At 47.3% G+C, this 18,803-nt stretch overlaps 1 protein-coding gene across 3 annotated transcripts in view; it reads right to left on the bottom strand.

Annotated features, from left to right (window-relative positions):
• LOC127356151 (retinoic acid-induced protein 1) overlaps positions 1–18,803 on the bottom strand; it is a 55,649-nt gene that overhangs the window by 5,569 nt on the left and 31,277 nt on the right. Inside the window, exons 1-2 of one of the 3 annotated variants that reach the window (XM_051387683.1) lie at positions 14,850–15,234; positions 133–6,769 (exon numbers count right to left, since the gene is read on the bottom strand). In XM_051387683.1, coding sequence (XP_051243643.1) covers positions 133–6,769; positions 14,850–14,926 — 6,714 coding nt within the window. In that variant the 5' untranslated portion in view covers positions 14,927–15,234. Of the gene's footprint in view, positions 1–132; positions 6,893–14,849; positions 15,235–18,803 lie in introns of those variants that run through there. The other 2 variants (XM_051387684.1, XM_051387681.1) reach the window with 2 other exon arrangements.

The following is an 18,803-nucleotide window of genomic DNA, read 5'->3' as shown; positions in this document are numbered from 1 at the left end:
GTAAGAGAGAAGAAAAAGAGGGAGAAAGTTAACACCGATTTCTCAAAGAAGCAGCACATATTCTGAAAGTGATTTTATATAGTATTTCTCTAATAAGCATTCACACATCAGTGAAGATAATTACTATCATACCGTTTGGGCTGAGTTTGTGGCAGCCTCCTTCAGTCCGTATAGCCTCCCAGCTACCATAATTACCCCCTTGGTCCAGATGGCACAGTTTTCATGGGCCCAGTGCTCCTTAGCCTCTGCCTCCACTTGTAGCCTTTGGAACGTGCTGTTACTTTCCCCTTGGTCACTTGAGGCTCCTGTGCTGATGGCTTGGAGCTGCTTCATCCGCCTGAACCTTTCTCGGAGAGTTAATCTTCGTGGACCACTCTCCTGACCCATTCTTTCTGTTCTTTCTGCCCGTCTGTAGCGCCAATGATGGTGCCTGCTACTACTGCCCTCTTGAGTGGATACTTCTGTGTTGCCCTCCTTTTCTGTGCTGCCCTCACCCTCATTCTTTGAGGAGTTGCTTGGTTCTTCACTGCTGCTACTGTTGTTGTCATTGGTCTTCTTTGACTCATCCCTGAGGGATTCTGTGTGCCCGATCGTCAAGATTTTCCTCGGAACACCATCCTCTGTGTAGTAGGGTCCACACAAATCACCTAGGTCTCTGTAATTTGCTGGCTTTCCACACAGGCTGCATGCAAGACACCTGTCAATTAGATTTTTATTTACTAAGGGTCCCTGTAGCAAGGCAGCAGTGTGTGGCACTACCTTTGCAACTGTGAAAGGATTCCTCATTCTGAGTATGCCCTTCTTTCTACGTCTCTGAAATATTACCGCATCCTCGGGCTTGTTGACTATGGCACACCAAGAGGAAAAGTCCCTAGAGTTGTTAATCCGTACATAAGGACAGAAAGACAGTTTCGAATTTTGATGGACTGGTTTGCGCCTGATTCTTTTCACAGAAATGGTCTCAGTCTGTTTTTCTGATATTGTCACTACAGGACCCACAACACATGTCTGTTTTTCCTCATGTTCTCCTTCCCCTCTTTCCTTTTCTTCTTTTTCTCTCTCATCTTTTTCGGCCTGTTCATATCCCGCAGCCCTTACTACTGCCTCAATAACCTCAATGGCATCTTTCATCCCAGGTTTTGGCCCAGGCTTTTTGTGGACCTTCATTGGCTTACCAGGAATCTGCTCTGATAAAGCTTTGCCTCGTTTCCTCTTGGTTGGGTTTGCTGATGGTTTTCTGCCTCTCCTAGGTTTGTGGATGAGTTTTGTGCTGGTAACCTGGGGGGTTTCTGTGATCTCATCTGGGCTGATTGGTGAAGGTACTGTTGCTTCTGTGGGGGTTACCTCTTCTGCCCTCTCCTGTTGTTGTTCTGTTGTTTCAATATTTGTCTCCTCAACTGTCTCTGTTTCTTCTACAGGGGCTTGGCCTTTTCTCTTCTTTCTCCTCTGCTTTAGGTGCATCTCATGGTTGTTTTTAATGGCCCTCTGCTTGGCTAGCCTTGGTGTTGTAACTATTAGGCTCCCTGCTTCCAAGGCTACTACTGAGGCATCTGTGCTCTCCACCATGGCCCATCTCTTCCTTTTAGTTCTGGCAGACTTAGTGGCAGCAGGAGATACATCTTCTGACACCTGTTGTATCCACTTTCCTGGAGTCTTGACTTCTACTGGGGCTTTCATTGGACTCCAAACCTTGTCAACATCCTGCTGTGTCCCTTGTTTACTGTTTTCTTGTCTCGTCTCCTCCTTATTTAAAACATCTTCTTCTACCCCTTGTCTTACCTCCTCTAACGCAGATGACTCTTGACTCACCTCATGCTTTTCTTTTTCTTGTGCCATCTCTTTTCTCTGTTGTTTCACTCCCTCTTGTCTAGACTCAATGCTTTTCATGTCTCCCTCCATCATCGGATTGCTATTAATGAGCATAGATGTCTCACCTTCCTTTAAGACATGTTGAGACAAAGCCTTGGTTGTCACATCATCAGTTAAAATACTGTCTATCTGGGGAATTGCGAGGTGTTTCTTTGAACTAGGAGATGTAATTTTCTGCACCATGGCCTCATATTTCTGTCCTCTGCCTTTGCGTGGTGGGAGAACTTTTGTTTTAGTAGGGCATTGTGGAGGCACCACAGGCACATCACTAGTGATGTCAGTTTCACTGGTGTTGGCAGGAGTGTCTTTGGGTGGAGGAGTGACCCCAGAGGCTTTCTTGGGTGGCCCTCGCTTTCTTCTGGTGCCTCGGACACCCTTCTCTTTAGGTGTAGATGCAACCTGTTCCAGCAGAGGGGGTTGAGGTGGTAAGGGTTTTTGTTTGGGCTTTGGACCCCTCTTTCTCTTTACTGGCATTGTAGAATGTTCTGGGCTAGGTTTTCGTTTTAGTGGAAGTGATGTCTTTTCTTCAGATTGTTCAGTTGGGACTAGTGGGGCAAGTGGTGCAGGAGGATCTTCTGGAATATCTGTGTTTTTCACTGCATTAGGAATGGGAGTTGCAGTTTGTTCCATAGTGACAGACTCCTCTACTTTTGTAGAAACATCACTGGCTTTAATTTCTGGGTGTGTCTGGGGTAGAATATCTTCCTCTATTATTTTTTCTTTTTCTTTTGACAGTTTTTCTTGCGAGGGCTTTCTAGATCTCAAGACCATGTTCTTACCCTCCTTCTCTGGTACCTTTGCCTCATGGTTTGCTTGTTTTTCTTCCTGGTTGAGAGGTTTTACATCCTGGTTTAATTGTAATATTGTAGTTTTTTGGCTCTTCCTGCCCCTGCTTTGCAGTCCAGTCAAAGGCTGAATAATTTCTTCTTGTTGTACCAGCTTTGCTTTAGAAAGTGAGCCTTTGGGGCGACCCACTGGGGCCTTGATAGGTCCAGTGTCGGCAGGGGTCAAAACATCTGAAGGTTTGGGTGCAGACTTAGGTCCTGGTTTTGGACCAGGTTTTAGAGTTGGTTTTGGACCAGGTTTTGATCCAGGTTTTGATCCAGGTTTTGGCCCAGGTTTTGAACCTGGTTTGGGTCCTGGTTTACGCTTCACAGGAGTCTCAATTTTCGATGGCAGCTCTGGTTCATTTGGCACAGGTTTTGGTCCTGGTTTTGCTCCTGGTTTAGGTCCAGGTTTTAACCCGGGCTTTGGTCCAGGCTTTAGGCCAGGCTTAGGTCCTGGTTTTGGACCTGGCTTTGCTCCTGGTTTTGGCCCAGGTTTTGGCCCTGGTTTGAGCCCTGGTTTCGGGCCTGGTTTTGGGCCTGGTTTTCTTTTCACGTGAGGCTCAACTTTTGGTGGCAAGTCTGGTGCATTGAATGAGCGAGTGCACATTCTTGAACGAAAACCATCAGCTAGTATTTTGGGTGTCTGGCTCACAATAGATTCCTGATGAGCCAGGTCCATTTGATCTGAGAATAGCACAGTTTTGCTTGGGGGCATGCAAGGTTTCTGTGTAGGTGAGGGGGTTCCTTCCTCTTCTTTTCCCCCCTCTCTCTCCAAGCTTAGCTGTCGCCTGATTCCAACACCTGAATGCAAGATTCTTCTTCTGCCCCTGGCATGCTTACGTCCAAATGCCCTCGGCTGAGCAGATGGGGCCACAGGCTCTGGCTTGGCCAAGGGGGTCACAGCACTGGCACAGCTGATGCCTGGCTCCATGTCCTCATCACCTTTTTTTGGAGAGGGCGGCGTGTCTGCCCAGGAGGGGGCTGAGGGAAGTATTGACTTCCCTGGCAGCTGAGGAGAGTCTGGCTCCAGCACTTTAGCATCACTGTGATCAATATGATCCCTGGCTTGAGCTGGAGGTGTTGCCTTATCATTGAGAGCTGAGAAGACTGGCATAGCAGACTGAGGCTGAGGAGCCGTGTCACCAATGGCCGACTCCCTCGCAGTAGCATCTGCTGCTGCTGTTGCTGCTGCTGCATTTGGATGGGCAGGCGCCCCAACAGATTCATTGTCAGTATGGAGCTCAGTACTATGACTCTCTGTCCTGCTGCAGAGATCTCCAGGAAGCTTCTCTGGCCCATCTCTATTATTCATGTGCTCCCCAGTTGATGACTGGCTCACTTTCTCCCCCTCCCCCAGTTCCTCCCTAACCTCTGCAGACAGAGGAGGGGAAAGAGGATGTTGCTTTTGTTTCTCTATTTCATCTTCAACCTCTTCATCAGCCTCCTCCTCTCCTTCCCCTTCCTCTTCATCCTCGTCATCTCTGCTCTCTCTCTTGTCTGAGTTGCTCTCATCCAAGGCCTCAACCTGGGGGGTTGGAGAGGTGTTCTCTGAGCTGTCCTCCTTCTCTGTGGAATATTGATCCTGTTCAAGGTCACCCCTAGAAATGAAAGGCAATGTTTTCACTGAGCTCTCGGAAGCAGTTGGAGACTCAGATTTGAATGCCTCTGATTTCATCTCTTGGCCAAAGTGTTCCTTGTGGCTGGAATCAGACAGAGCTGCTGGGGACTGTTCAACTGAGTCTCTTGCATCTGGGTCGTATTTGCTCTGGACCTCTTGGTACACTGTTTCCTTAAAGCAATAGCTTTTTTCTGTCACCCCTTTGTTTATGTTGCTGTAAAGAGCTGGGCATTTCTCTTCATCTGACCATTTCTCCAGATTCTCTGTAGATTTAGTTGTGTCTGAATCTCTCTCATGGTCAGGAGATTTTTCTGTTGTCACCTCCTCTTTATCAGCTGATTTGTCTGTCCAGGCTGATTCTTCAAAGTTTTCCTTGACAGGCTCACTGATATTCTGTATATCTGAAGGCGAGTCCCTTTCTTGTTTCATAGGACTGGGGACTGTAATGCTTGTAGGAGACCTCTCATCGCCAATGCTCTTCACTGGAGTACTCATGCCATCTCCTCCCTGCCCTGACTGACATCTAGTAGGGTCAGGGGTAAGGTTGTGCAGACCTGAGTCCCCAGACCTGGTGGACATATCATCTGGAGACGTCATTGAGCATGAAGATGCTGTGTCCAGGCTGAGTTGTGTGTTATTGGGGGCTTGTGCAGGACTTCTGCCCTGGCCGCAGTAGTAGTAGCCCCTCTCCAGCGGTTCATCACTACTGCTGGAGTAGCCTCCCTCGTGGAGTTCCATGGGCATTTGCTGGTGCTGTGGGGTAGAGTAAGGGTCCTGCATGGGGCCTCCACCAACACTACCACCACCACCACCACCATCTGGATATGGAGGACTCTTATACTCCTCACCCTTTTTAGAGGATGCTCCACTTCCAGCACTGCTGTTGCTCCCTCCACTGTTGCGCTTACTGCCTTTCTTATTGGCCACCAGGGCCTCTGAAAGCAGGAGCTGCTGGACATTATTAGAGATGTTCTCTACCTGAGAGGTGAGGGCATTCAGGCTCCACAAGCTGGGGTTTGACAACAGCTTCTCTGAGAAGCGTTCTTTCATGGTGGGGACCTGCGGTGTGGTAGTGTAGCTGTGTGGGGCCGCATGCGGCACATTGGGTGAGGGGTGTGAGCGTGGGGGCATCAACATGGTGTTGGTACTGGCTTGCTCCTGCATACCAGCTGAAGAGGATGAAGAAGAGGAAGCTGCCCCAGGGGTCATGGGAGGTTGACCATACTGGAATGACTCTGGATTGGTCATTAGTGGTGAAGGGGTGGAGCTGTATGAAGGGGAGCGCCCTACAGAGCGTGCAGGTGAGTGGCTTGAGGAGGGGCTACAAGTCTGATAATACTGTTCTGGAGATCTGACAGACAGCTCAGACAGACAGTAGTTTTGTTGTGGTTGGCTGTAGTGTTGGTATTTAGGGTGGGGCTCCTGGGGGTTGGTCATGGCCTGTAAAGGGGGCTGCTGCTCATAACCTCTGGAGGGAGGCTGCTGGTACCCATAACTGTTCTGGGTTGACCTGTAACCCCCCGGCTTCAGATTGCTGTGGCTGCTCATTGGTCTGCCATACTGGGAATTTGGTGGCATGTTGTAACCTTTATAACAGTGGGGCATAGGGCTGCACTTTTCCATGTATGGCGAAGGAGAGGGTGAGTGTTGGGGGTAGTGCAGGTGACTTTGAGGGTACATGAGAGGGGAGGGAGCAGGGTTCGGAGGGTGTGGTTGGTGGTGGGGGCTGGTATAGGCAGGTGTAGAGGGCTGGTGGCACTGGGTCTGTGAGTGGCCCAGCATGTTCTGGTCTATGTACTGCGAGGAGCCAGGTGCAGTGGTACTACCAGCCTCCATACGCCCCACCATCTCCTGCTCATACTGTGCTAACTGGGCTGGGTCCTCCCATTTCTGCTGGAGGTGGCCCTCGCTCATATACTGGGCTGAGTAATTCCCAGGGCCCATGTGGTTACCATAGCCCCCAGGACCCTGTAGGTGCTGACTGGGATTTGGCGGGGGCACTTTATTTCCTCGATAGGATTTCTTTGCCTGTGAGGGTGCTGAGCTCCCATTTCCACTCCCATTCCCTCCACTATTGCCTGGGTAACCAGGGTAGGCTTGCTGGCTATAACAGTCCTTGGGTCCTCCTGCAGTTCCAGGTCCTCCAGCTGGAGGCATGCTCGTGGGGTTTGCCAGTGAATGAGCTTCATATCCTGACCTGGTGTGCCCTGGGCCTGGGCCTGGCCCCGGATGTGGACCAGGGCCTGGGTGTGGGTGCTGGGGATGGGGATGATGCGGGTGTTGTCGGTAGGTCTCCAGGCGGGATAATTCATGGGGCTCCTGCTGGTAGCAGGGTTGGTTGCTGTGGTAACCACCGCTGCGCTCACGGAAGGACTGCATAACTCTCTCCGTCTGTAGCCAGAGCAGGGAGGGGGAGGTGAGGTGAGATGGGAAAGGGGGGAGGGGGTTAGGGGTTCTGAAGGCAGGGAGAGAGGGGGAAGCGAGAGAAAAGAGAGAGAAATTATAAGGGTTAGCACCGTTGAGCCTGAGGTTTATCCAGTCTGCATTTTCTCCTTTCATATTCAATGTCTGATTCTATTTTAACATCCACCTGTAGTCAAAGCAAAATTCTCCCCCTTTTATAAAACCAGGATGATTTTTTTCACACGCAGTCACACAGACATTCAAACACACAGGTGTGCACAGTATGTAGATATAATATAATGTAGATTTTCTATTCACAAATACATATCAATCAATCAGTCCAATCAATCAATATTCAATTCATTGGCATAATTTGATTTCACAAAAATAACTGTATTTTAGAGAGCAGTAATTCATTTTTTTTTCTTGTCCACATTTGAAGAAATTGTGCATTCTTGTGTGTGTGTGTGTGTGTGTGTGTGTGTGTGTGTGTGTGTGTGTGTGTGTGTGTGTATAAAATGGCCCCTCAATGGTGCAGGCTCCAGGATCTGTTTCAGCCTCTCAAGATGGAGGGGCAGACATGTGATGCAGTCTCTGGTGCAGTGATTGACATGTCTGGGAGAGAAAGGAGAAAGAGAGAGTGGTATGTGGGAACTTAATTACCTATCTGTAATAAATAAATAATCAATTTATCAATCCGTGTGTATGTGTGTGCGCATGTATGAGTATATGATTGAGACCAAGGAAATGTTGAAAGACTGCAGGGCACAGAAAAAAGATATCTGACATCTGAAGAGAACTCATGTTGGGTCATAACACTGGTTCTGAGTCTGAGTTGAACTCACTGACAGAGCCACAGTGGCTATTTAGCTTTCAAGCTGATTTTGTATGATGCATTATTCATAATTGTATTGGATCAAATGTGATCCCCAGACATAACCCCTCTAAGATATTACAATTTGTTAACTAAACAAACAGTTTAAAGTTATATTTTCTGGTTTGTCTTTGATGCAGTGTTTCATAAAAGGTTCAACTGAGCCCTCCTTTTCTTCTTCTCTCTTCTCCCTGTTTTCCTGCACAGATGTAAACTCCAATTTCCTCCGAGGGGAGGTGGAAAGTCTCTGAGTGTGTGTCTGCGTGCATGCTTTCAGTACACCAGTAGGGGTGTCATAGGGTGTGTTTGTATGTGCTTTGTGTTTGTTCCAGTATGTGAGTGCACGTGGCAATGTCTGTAATCTTTTGCCTGCCTATGCGTGTGTGTGTGTGTGTGTGTGTGTGTGTGTGTGTGTGTGTGTGTGTGTGTGTGTGTGTAGCTGTGTTTGTGAATGTGAGTGTGTGTTTTCGCATTCATACAAAAGAGAAAGGAAGGGGGGGGGAGAGTGATCCTGTTCTATAAAAGGAACAGAGTCACCTGGAGACAGAGCACTGAGCTTGTGTTTGTGTTTGTGGTGTGTGTGTGTGTGTGTGTGTGTGTGTGTGTGTGTCAGCCAGTTCCAGCACAATATCTCGGCATTCAAGCCGCTCCAGGGACAGTGGCGCATCCCACCAGACGCACAGTAGCATTATTCATCTCACACAGTTTAGGTGTGTGTGTGCGAGGAGGCAAAGCAGTGTGTAAATATTGTGTGCATTCATTCTGGCGTGTGCATGCCTTAATGTGAATTTGTGAGTGAGTGCAGGTCTGTTTGTGTTTATGTATGCAGGTCCACAGCTTTTGGCAGTCCCTTGAATATACACACAAACACAAACACACACATTCACAGACAAACAAACACACACACACACACACACACACACACACACACCGCACACCCACACACTTATAGATTCCCCTGGAGATCTCTGTCCTCCCTCCTACCTTCCTATCTCCCCTGCCTGCAGCCTACTAGTGCTTCACCCGTGGTGATGTGTGTGTGTGTGTGTGTGTGTGTGTTTGTGTGAATGTGTGTGCAAGGATACTTGTTTACACAATGACCTAAATAAGTTGCTTATAGGGGACAAGGGGTGGGATTCTGCCAGACCCAGCTTGCCGAGCACAGCAGAGAAGATGGACTGAGACATACTTTCTGGGATCCAGTGTTGTGATTGTTGACAGTATATGGTTGTGATGCCATGCGTCTACGTTTGAGTGTGTTTCTGTCACACCTGCTCTTCCTCACAATAGCCTATTATGAAGAATATTTAATTGGATTTTTCACAGTTTGAGTGTCTCTCACTAAAAACAAAGCAAAGAAACCAAAGAAACCTTCTCCCCATCAATTTACTTCACTCCTCCTTCTGTCTTTTCTCTCATACTCAAACAAGCAAGTGGTGTCTACATTCCAATCACGTCTCCTCTCCACCTCCATGCTGCACCTCCTCCTCTTTCCACTTCTATCTTCCACAGAGAGCCCTAGCATTGTGGATCCGGCCGACTGCTGTATTTGTGGATGCACCACGTCATGTCACGCTGCACCGTGCCTCAGTAGGGGTCAGAGAGGAGTTAGGGCAAAGGATACATGCTGAGATCGCTGAATCCTGTCTGTTGATCTGTCTATCTGTTTATTAGGTAGAGCTTGCATTGATTTTGCTGCTGCTTGAGCACAGAGAAGGGGGGATGAAGAAGAAGCAAACACATATGGCTCACTGTCGGTCTTTCGTTTGCACACATATACATAGCAAGACACCCATATTGGTTGTCATTTTCTTGTATAAATGTTGTTATGCTTTCCCCACTTTTTTTCTTTCTTTCTTTCTTTCTTTTTTACTTTCTTTCTTTATTGTGTCTCAACATAATGTTATCGTGGCAAAGCAAAAGGGTACCTTTCTCTTCCTTACTTTCTGATCTCATTTTTTACCTCCTCTGTCTTTCACTCTCACATCTCTGTCTCTAGCCCCCGTGCTGTGACTGTAGAGGAGAACGGCGATGGGAGGGGAAAGACAACAAGGCGTTGGGGGTCTAATGGGAGGAGAGAGAGAAAGAGTCACTTGAGGCTGGGGGAGAGATGGAGGGTGGGGGATGCAAGCAGAGGGAAAGAGTGATAGAATGATAAGTTTGAAGATGAGGAAGATGAAGAGATGCGGGTGCAGAGGACAGAGGAGGATAGATGATTTACTGAGTGGGCTTTACAACCTGGGCTCCTGGGAAATATGAGCTGCAGCAAATGCCACACACACATGCAGACACTTCACACACACACAGATGCATGTAAAATGGTAGATTGTGTGCCAGCTTACAATGCGGTGGGGTCCATAATTAGCCAAATGCTTCACCCCTACAGACAAACATGAGCTGCTAGACGACTGATTGATTATCTTGGGCTCTGCCCACTTCAAATCTTAGCAAGGCAGCTGCCATTATAACCAGTTACATTGTAGATCTGTAAACCTTAAAGTGATCAGAGTTCAAATGTTTGTGTGCTTTAATGTACCCGGGAGGGCTTTTTTTCATATCTCAAGCATTAGAATGTGCGTCAGTAAATAAAATATTGTCAGGAAGGAAGGACAGGAGGGAAGGAGTGTAAGAGAGGGAGGGAGGGAAGGGTGAAGGAGGAGAGGAGGGTGAATCTGATTGTTCCACTGGATGGTTCATAATGCGCAGAGCTGCGACTGGTTACAGTCCCCCCTTCATTCTTTTTTTATCCTCTCCCTCTCTTTCATCGCATCATCTTCAGAGGCAGCTTGAGATGGGATTTATCTTCTTTCTCTCCATACACACACACACACACACACACACACACACACACACACAAGCCACATGCATGCACACATACAGAGGGAAACAGACAGCTCTCTCCTTCCATCAACTCTGGCTCTGAAGCACTTTCGCTTCAAGTCTTTTTCCTGCTCTCTGTCTATCTGACACAAACAAACACACACATGCAAATGCACACACACACACACACACACACACACACACACACACACACACACACACACACATAAATCGAATGGCATACAGAGTGGAAGGATGGAGCATCTCCCTGTGTGTTTACCTCCCCAGTCATCCTGGTTAATTATGCATGCAGAGGCGGTTTGCTGGGGAGGTGGAGCGGCCTGGGAGGAAACACACTAACACACTAACACACACACACACACAAACACATACACACACCCCATCACACATATTCACAAACACTCGCACATCACCACCACCACCACCAGAATCATCACAGCACGCCCCAGCAACACACACACCACTGCTCACATGCTCCTCGACAACACACTCGAAAATAACCCAAACATCCCTCCCTCCCGTCCCCACCTTTGCGACCCCATCTCAACACACACACACACACACACACTCATGTCTAACACATCTGCCTTTAACACCCTGTTTAACACAGCATGCTCCAAAATAACACAGCAACCCGCCCCGCTGCTGCTCCCAATCAGCACGCTGCTACCCTCTTCCTAATTACACACACTTCAATAAGACACAGAGAGCATTCAGATGCCTCCATCTATCAATCTGCCTGTTCAATCTGTCTGTATCCTCCCCTCTCGGTGGACGCGGTGCCCTTTGCGTCATAATGGTTCATAGGTTCAAGAACTGGAAAGGCAGACAGACAGGTGGACAGACAGAAAGACCTCTTTCTCCTCCTCTCTTCTGCAGTGTCTGGTCTGGCTGTGTGGGTGGGTTCCTACCCAAGGGAGAGGCTTAGGAGACGGAGGAAGCCAATATCTGCTCTGACATTTGTCAGTGTCCCGTTGTCATGACACACAGCTGGAGGTCACGGGGGGTCACCCGCAGCCAGTCAAATAGATTACAGGAAGAGACATAGAAGGGGCGGAGACTTGCCATTGACACTCACAGACGGATAGACAGCATTTTGAGGCTACTGGACAGGCAGCAAATAAACTGGATCCGGGGGCTGCCAGTGAGGGGAACAGTCTGTACGTAAGCTTTTAATGAACGATGTAAGCAGGTCATACATTAAGTTGCTTGTGTCTAAATGACATAAATGTAATAATTTCTGTCAAATAATATTGGAAAATGACCAAAACATTAATTTGTAAGAAATGGAGACCTCATCTTGACTCTTGTCCCTCTCTGCTGTCCATCGTCTCCATCTGTTTGCTTATTTTCCTCCCTCATTCCAACCAAATGTGTTACACTGGCATCACAGTTTAAAAAACAAACAACACTGCCAAAAGCATTTGAATGGAAATGAACTAGTCTCCGTATTTTCCTACCAATTCCTCTGTTTCCCTTGATTAAATCCAGCACTAGGTTTTTGTTGAAGGGTATCTTTGAGGCCGAAACGGCTCAATAGCATCTAAAACTGAGGAAACTGAGCCTTAGCCTGGTCGATCCGGGAGACCATTTTGCTTCTGTTTGAGGCCAGTTAATGCAGGGTCTGTGTGTGTGTGTGTGTGTGTGTGTGTGTGTGTGTGTGTGTGTGTGTGTGTGTGTTTTCTGTGTGTGTTTGTGTGTGCGCGTGTCTATGTGTGTGTGTGTGTGTGTGTGTGTGAGAGGTGCAACTGTCTCATCTCTGGGGTTTAGGATGACTCATCGACATTCACAGGCCTGGCTGTCTATTCCACCGGTGATGAAGATGACACTCTAGACACAAATGTCTGCACGCTGAACACCAACAACACACTCTGTAAAGACATTACTCAAATGCATGAACCTGGAAGAACAGAAGAGGGAACTCTTGATTGCACAAACACTAACAGATAGACAGACAGACAGACAGATGCACACACACACTGCCGCAGCTTCAGCATGAAAGAATGAATAAAAGGTCAGAGAGAGAGAGAGAAAGCGAGGCAGATTTGTCTGAGAGCGGGAGAGGAATGCATCAGCCGCTACAGTTATCTACTTTGTGGTTTAGGTTTTGAATTCCTATTTGGCCCTGAAAGCAGGGCGCAGAGGCGATGTTATCCCTTTATACTGTAGAGCGACATCCTCTCTCTTTCGCTCTCTGTCTCTGGGATGAAAAAAAGGAGAAATTCAATTCATTAGGAGCTCTGGAGTGTGGACATCGCTATCTTTCTATTGCCCTTCTTTGACTGACTGGTTGGTGATGTTTAATAACTTTTCTGTGAGGACCAACTTCACACCGTTACGCCATAAAAGTAACAACAACAACAACAACAACAACAACAAAAACTAACAAAAAACAGGGTCTACAGTCACCATGGGAATGGCAGAGCTACTTAAAAAAACCTACATACAGTAGGGAGTGCAATGTATATTTTAGGCATTTTAGGACATTACGACACTTACACACACTCATTTATGTGTGTATGAAAGCATGCTGGATTCTCACACAACATCCAGAAACACACAAACACAGAGCTACATGTATGACTTCCAACAAATTTCCAAAATAAAAGGATTTATTATTATTTTCATTAACGCTAATTAATAAAAACCTATAAATATTAGATTCCATTTCTGCAAAAAGATCCTCCTCAATGTTACACACTGGACCTTTAATTTAATCTGAAAAAAATGACATTTCAGAGATACATGATTCTCTGTGATTTGCTGCCATACATGACCGAGCAACCGTTTATGTGAACACCAACAATAGGAAAATCCTCTCAGCCTATATATGTATTGTTTCGACAAGATCTTTGTGGAGAATTTCTTTTTCCTCACTGCATCTTTGAGAGCCACGTATTGATCGTTTTTGTCCCACACAGAAAAGAGAAAGAAAGCGACTGGTATGTTCACACTGCTACACAATCCAGACTCAAACTAGCATTGTGTGCTCTTTTCAAAGATGAGCTTTGATTTAAGTCCATCTACATATATCACTTTATAGGCGTTCTAGGGCATAACACTGAATCACTATTCTTTCTCACTGAACAATGAGTGAAAGATGAAAATGTGGGCTGTGAAAGGACAAATCCTGTAGACCTATTTCTCTGAATGTCTTTTTCTCTCTTTTCCTGCCTTCTAGCCTTGACCCAAAATCACTCGGCCCTCCCTTGTTCGGCTCCTCCGCACAACTCTCCTTTATCTCTCTATCTATCTTCCCTTTCTGTCTCTCCCTCCTTCTTTCAGCACGGTCACCTCCAGCGGGCAGCTGCCGAGCGTTGCCCTTTGAAGGACTAAACCTGGCTTTGTTTACATGGTAACAGAGCGACGAGATGGGTGGGGATGGAGAAGAGAGGGATGAGGGAGAGAAAATGACAGGCACACATAATCAAGCGCACACACACACACACACACACACACACACACACACACACACACACACACACACACACATCACATAGATTCAGTTCATTTCTAGGCAAGGTTGTTGTGGATACCTGGGTATGTGAGAAGAATAAGTAAAAGGAAAACTGATTGCTCATTACCCACTGTGTTTGTGTGCATGTGTACGTGTGTGTGTGTAGGTACAAACATGAATCATTTTCACCTTGTGCAAGCTTTTGCTAATATGTGCTCATACGTGCAAGCATTTATCATGAACGTGTTTGTGTGAGCTTGATGAGAGCTTTCATGATCAAGCTTGACTGCCTACAACGCCCCCGCAGTGATGCTATGTGTGTGTGTGTGTGAGGGCATCGGTGGACTCCAGCTAACCTTCCAGGGTGCAGAGGGAGTGAGACATACAGACACAGAAGGAGAACAAAGAGAGAGAGAGAGAGAGAGAGATAGATGCTCTGTGGGTTCATGTTCCCATAGTATTGATAACCTCAGCCATGCCCACATATTTTTTCTGCTATCTCTCCCTCTCTCTCTCTCTCTCTCTCTCTCTCTCTCTCTCTCTCTCTCTCTCACACACACACACACACACACACACACACACACAGGGGAGTTGGGGTCCTGTAAAGTGGGCCGCAGAGCTACTTGGTATTCTGTCAGAAACCTCCAGCGAGGAAGACCGTGGAGCACAAGAAAGACACGATGCGGGAGGAAGATAGGATGAGAGAAGAAGACAAAAAAGAGTGTGTCTAGTAAGCCTGAAATCCAATCTGACTGCTTTTAAACTTAAAAAGCAGACACAGGGAGGTACACTACCAAGCCCTCTTCTGTGTTTTGAGGTTGGAATAAACAGATATGAAATGGCTCACATCTCAGTGACCCATTTTGGTTTGGTCCAGCAAAACACATATTCCTGCCACACACACACACACACACACACACACACACACACACACACACACACACAAAAACTCACACTCACCCGCTCTTTCCAGGTAATGGGGTGGAGCGCTCCACTGAAGCAGAGGGAGCGGTGTTGGGGCAGGTTTGGTGTGACATCCCTGCTGGGGCTCACGGTGTGTTCCACTCTCATGTATTCGATCCCTCCACTCATTTACACGTACACACACAAGTACTCACACGTGCAAATGTACCCAGATTCACTCAAACACACACGCTGATTTGCACCTGCTCCCTCTTTGTGCCACTTCGGTTCATCTAATTGATGATGCCGTGTCACTCCGGCTGTCTCTCTCTAACATACACACACGCGCAAACACACATCCTACCTCTTCCTCTCTGTTCTCTTTCTCTCTGTGTCCTCTAAGTTGTACCCTGTCCTCCATTGTCCTCTATCTTTCATACCCTTTCCTTGCCCTGTAGCCACAGTGCAGCTGCTGGCAGTGCTGTGTGTGTGTGTGTGTGTGTGTGTGTGTGTGTGTGTGTGTGTGTGTGTGTGTGTGTGTGTGTGTGTGTGTGTGTGTGTGTGTGTGTGTGTGTGTGTGTGACCTTGTCTTAGGTTAGACTAGAGCAGGCAGCACTTTGGTCTGGCACATTGAACCCATAGCCTGGAGGACAGATTTGTAGTGGCGATGAGAGGCCTCAGATGTTGTCCTCTGCAGCATGTGTGTCTATAAATAAGAACGAGTGTCTTTTTGTGTGCAGTCATGTCTATTTTATGCAAAATGATGAGTGGAAACACATTTTGTTTTTCAGGGACAGGAGGGTGATATTTCATAGCTTATGCATTCACTGGTGATTCATGTCTTTGACTTGTTCATACAGTACTTAAAGGTCCAGTGTGTAGGATTTAAAGTTGCAGATCGCAACTTACTCGCTACACCCTCCTCTTCCAAACACAAAGGAAAAACTATGGCGGCCGCGATACGCACAAAACACATGAACACTCCTATCTAGAGCCAGTGTTTGGTTTACACTCCATCGAAGGCAACCCGTAGATAAAAACATCTCATTCTAAGGTAACAAAAACACATCGATTCCGATATTTAGGCGATTATACACCAATGCAAACACAGTAATGCTTATATTCCAAGTCTACCTATAGATCCCCCTACATGTTACACACTGGACCTTTAAACCTGCAGTGCGGACCTTTTGTCTCCCCCTCTGGCAGTGAGAGTAATTACACACACAAGAATGTAAATTCCAGCACAGTGCATCATAGCGTCAGTGCTCAGTAAAACAAAAAAGTAAATACAAAAACAACAACAACAACAACAACAACAACAACAACAACAAAAACTCTTTGGGATCCAGGAAACAAAAAATATAGTCCCTTTGAGACATACAATCGCAGGCCAACAAAAATGAATCTAAGTGAGACCTCTTGCGTCTAATAGACAAGCTCAGGGATTCCCCAACAACTAGTCCGGCCAGCGCTGCTGCTGTCAGCTCCAGGGAATGGTTTGTTTGATGTTGGCTCCACGGAGTAGGAAGAGGACGGAGCTGGAGAATAATCCGACTCTGCAGAACGAGTGAACGGTGAAATACGGACTTTTTGCCTCGTTGCTAGGGGAACGGACCGGGCCTCTTCCACTGGTAAGTAACTTAGATGAGGCTGTTTTGGTTTCAAACGCCATCAATGCTGGTGCTCCAGCGAGGGAAAGTCGACACAGACTATTTTAAAGCTCTGTATGTATGCTGCGAAATGCAGAGAGAGAGATTTACCAGGCGGTGTGAACTAGCTTTGGCAATGGCGCACACAAATATGTACTTATTTGGGTCTCTAAGGTTTTATGTGCTGGCAGCTTGCACCAGTATTCAATCTCTTGAGAAAGTTTACTGAGTTCTAAGAGAAAGAAAAGGACTACATGCATGCTCATAATTATGCTCTAAAATATAAGAGACATAATGCTCTGTGGGATATTAACCGGAGTCAGTTGTAGCTGCAACATCCTTAAAAGGTGTAAGTCACACTTAATCTAAAAATTTGTGTATCATGTCTGTGCGTTCAGATGAGTCATGAAGGAGTATGATTTTTGGAACAAGTAAGGCAACCAGGCGGTAAGGGTTGTAAAGCACCTTAATAAGCAGCTGCAGAAACATCCGAAACCTGTTGTTTTAAAACACCTGCATTCACCTGCTCCTTTCACCTCATGCAACTTCGTCTCTCCCTGCACTCCTCTTCAATTCAAGTTCTAGGTGTGTGCACTGTGCCTGCATGTGACTTTAGCATTCATTCTCCTGAATTTCAAAAACTTAAACACCTATGTCTGTAATTGTGCCTCCCAGCATCTTCCCAGAAGAAGTCCTTGATGGCCTGCTCCCTCCTCTTCCCTCCACTACTCTCCACTGTCACCTGAGAGCCAGACTGGGGAATACTTTACCCCATCTGCAGACGCAGACAGACCAACACTAAAAGGAGGCTAGCCACCCGTGATACGCCGATGGCAGATAACTGAAATGTGAGGAGGGTAGCAAGGAGAGAGCGAGGAGAAGAAGACATTTGATCCGACAGGTCCACGAGGAGGAAGGAAGGAAGAGGGGAAGAAACGGTGTGAGGGAGATGAGGGAGGAGAGGAGAGAGCATATGTGGGGAGATTGGGAGATAGGTGAGAGAGAGTGGCGCGAGAAAGGGAAATATGATAGGAGAGAGGGAGAGGGTGAAGAAGAGAAGGGAGAGGTTAGTGGGGGAGATGTGAAGGAGGGTGTAGAATACAAGAGAGGTGACGAAAAAGACAAGGAGGGTGGTGTAGAGGAAGAAGAGGAGAGAGGATGTGAGATCCAGGGCCCGGAGACTTGAGAGAGAAAGAGTGGGAGATTGAAGGGGGGGATCAAGGCAGATGTGTGAGGGAGGAGAAGAGGGGTGGAGGGTGTACAGCAGCGAGGCGAGAATGGAGAGATGCAGGGAGGAGAGGAGAAACGGAGATCGTTATCGCGGGGCCGTGCTGCCTATTGATTTGCGTTAGTGTCTCGAGCCGGTGAAATAACAGCGGTGCTGGGATGCAGACTCCCTCGTCATTAGCAAGCACTGCTCTCAAGACGCCAGCGTGTGCGGCGTGTGCGTGTTGGGTGTGCGACCATATGGCACGTTTGCTGTCCACATGATTAAGACCAAGACTAGTGGAAGAAAAACCAAAAAACAAAACAGAGAGACAGATGACAAAGTTATAACACTTCATGGGAGAGAAAGAAGGAAGGGAAGAACAGATTGAGGGTGAGAGCAGCAGACTGTGTCGGAGTGAGTGATGGGAGAGCGATGCCGCAAAATAAAAGAAGTGATCATGCAATGATGTCTCGGGTTGATACTGTACACCTCGCACTTCAGGTGACAGATCTATCGGTCACTTCTCACAGGTGGATGAAGAGAGACAAAGTTAACTCTCACTCTCTATTTTCCGCAGTGTGATGGTGGCGCTGGAGGTGATGTGTGTGTGTGTGTGTGTGTGTGTGTGTGTCTCGCCAGGGACCAGGGAAGTGTGAATATGGCAGTGGAAGTCTGCCAACGAGAGCTCGGGAGGAGGAGAAAAGAGAAAGACAAGAGAGAAATGAAGAGGAGGAGGAGGAGAGGAAGAGGAGAGGGGGAAAACTCCATCCTTTGTTCTTCGTTGATGAAAGGAGGAATTGGATCCTCTACTCCCACTCTCTCGCTTTCTCTCTTGGTGATGAGCCTTGATGTGTTAGGGTGAGCGAGCGAGCAGGAGGGACACACACACGCACACGCACACACTCTGCTGCCTTATTCCGCTCAACTAAGACCCAAATGACTCCTCGCTCACTAATTAAACTTTAATCTCCAATAGCGCGCAAATTACCTGCCACGCAACTGAGCGCTGAACTACAGGGACACAGGGAGGGGGGAGGGAGGGATGGACAGATGAAGGAAAGGCGAGTTGGAGTGAAGGTCACACTCCACCTGCAGGAGAAAAAAATCTTTCCCTCTGTTTCCATCTCTTCTGTCTTCTCTGTGTCCTTT

Source organism: Dicentrarchus labrax, unplaced genomic scaffold (assembly GCF_905237075.1).
Source record: "Dicentrarchus labrax unplaced genomic scaffold, dlabrax2021, whole genome shotgun sequence".
NCBI lineage: Eukaryota > Metazoa > Chordata > Actinopteri > Moronidae > Dicentrarchus > Dicentrarchus labrax.
The sequence above is the reverse complement of the archived record's forward strand: the minus strand, read 5'-3'. Positions and strand labels throughout refer to the sequence as shown.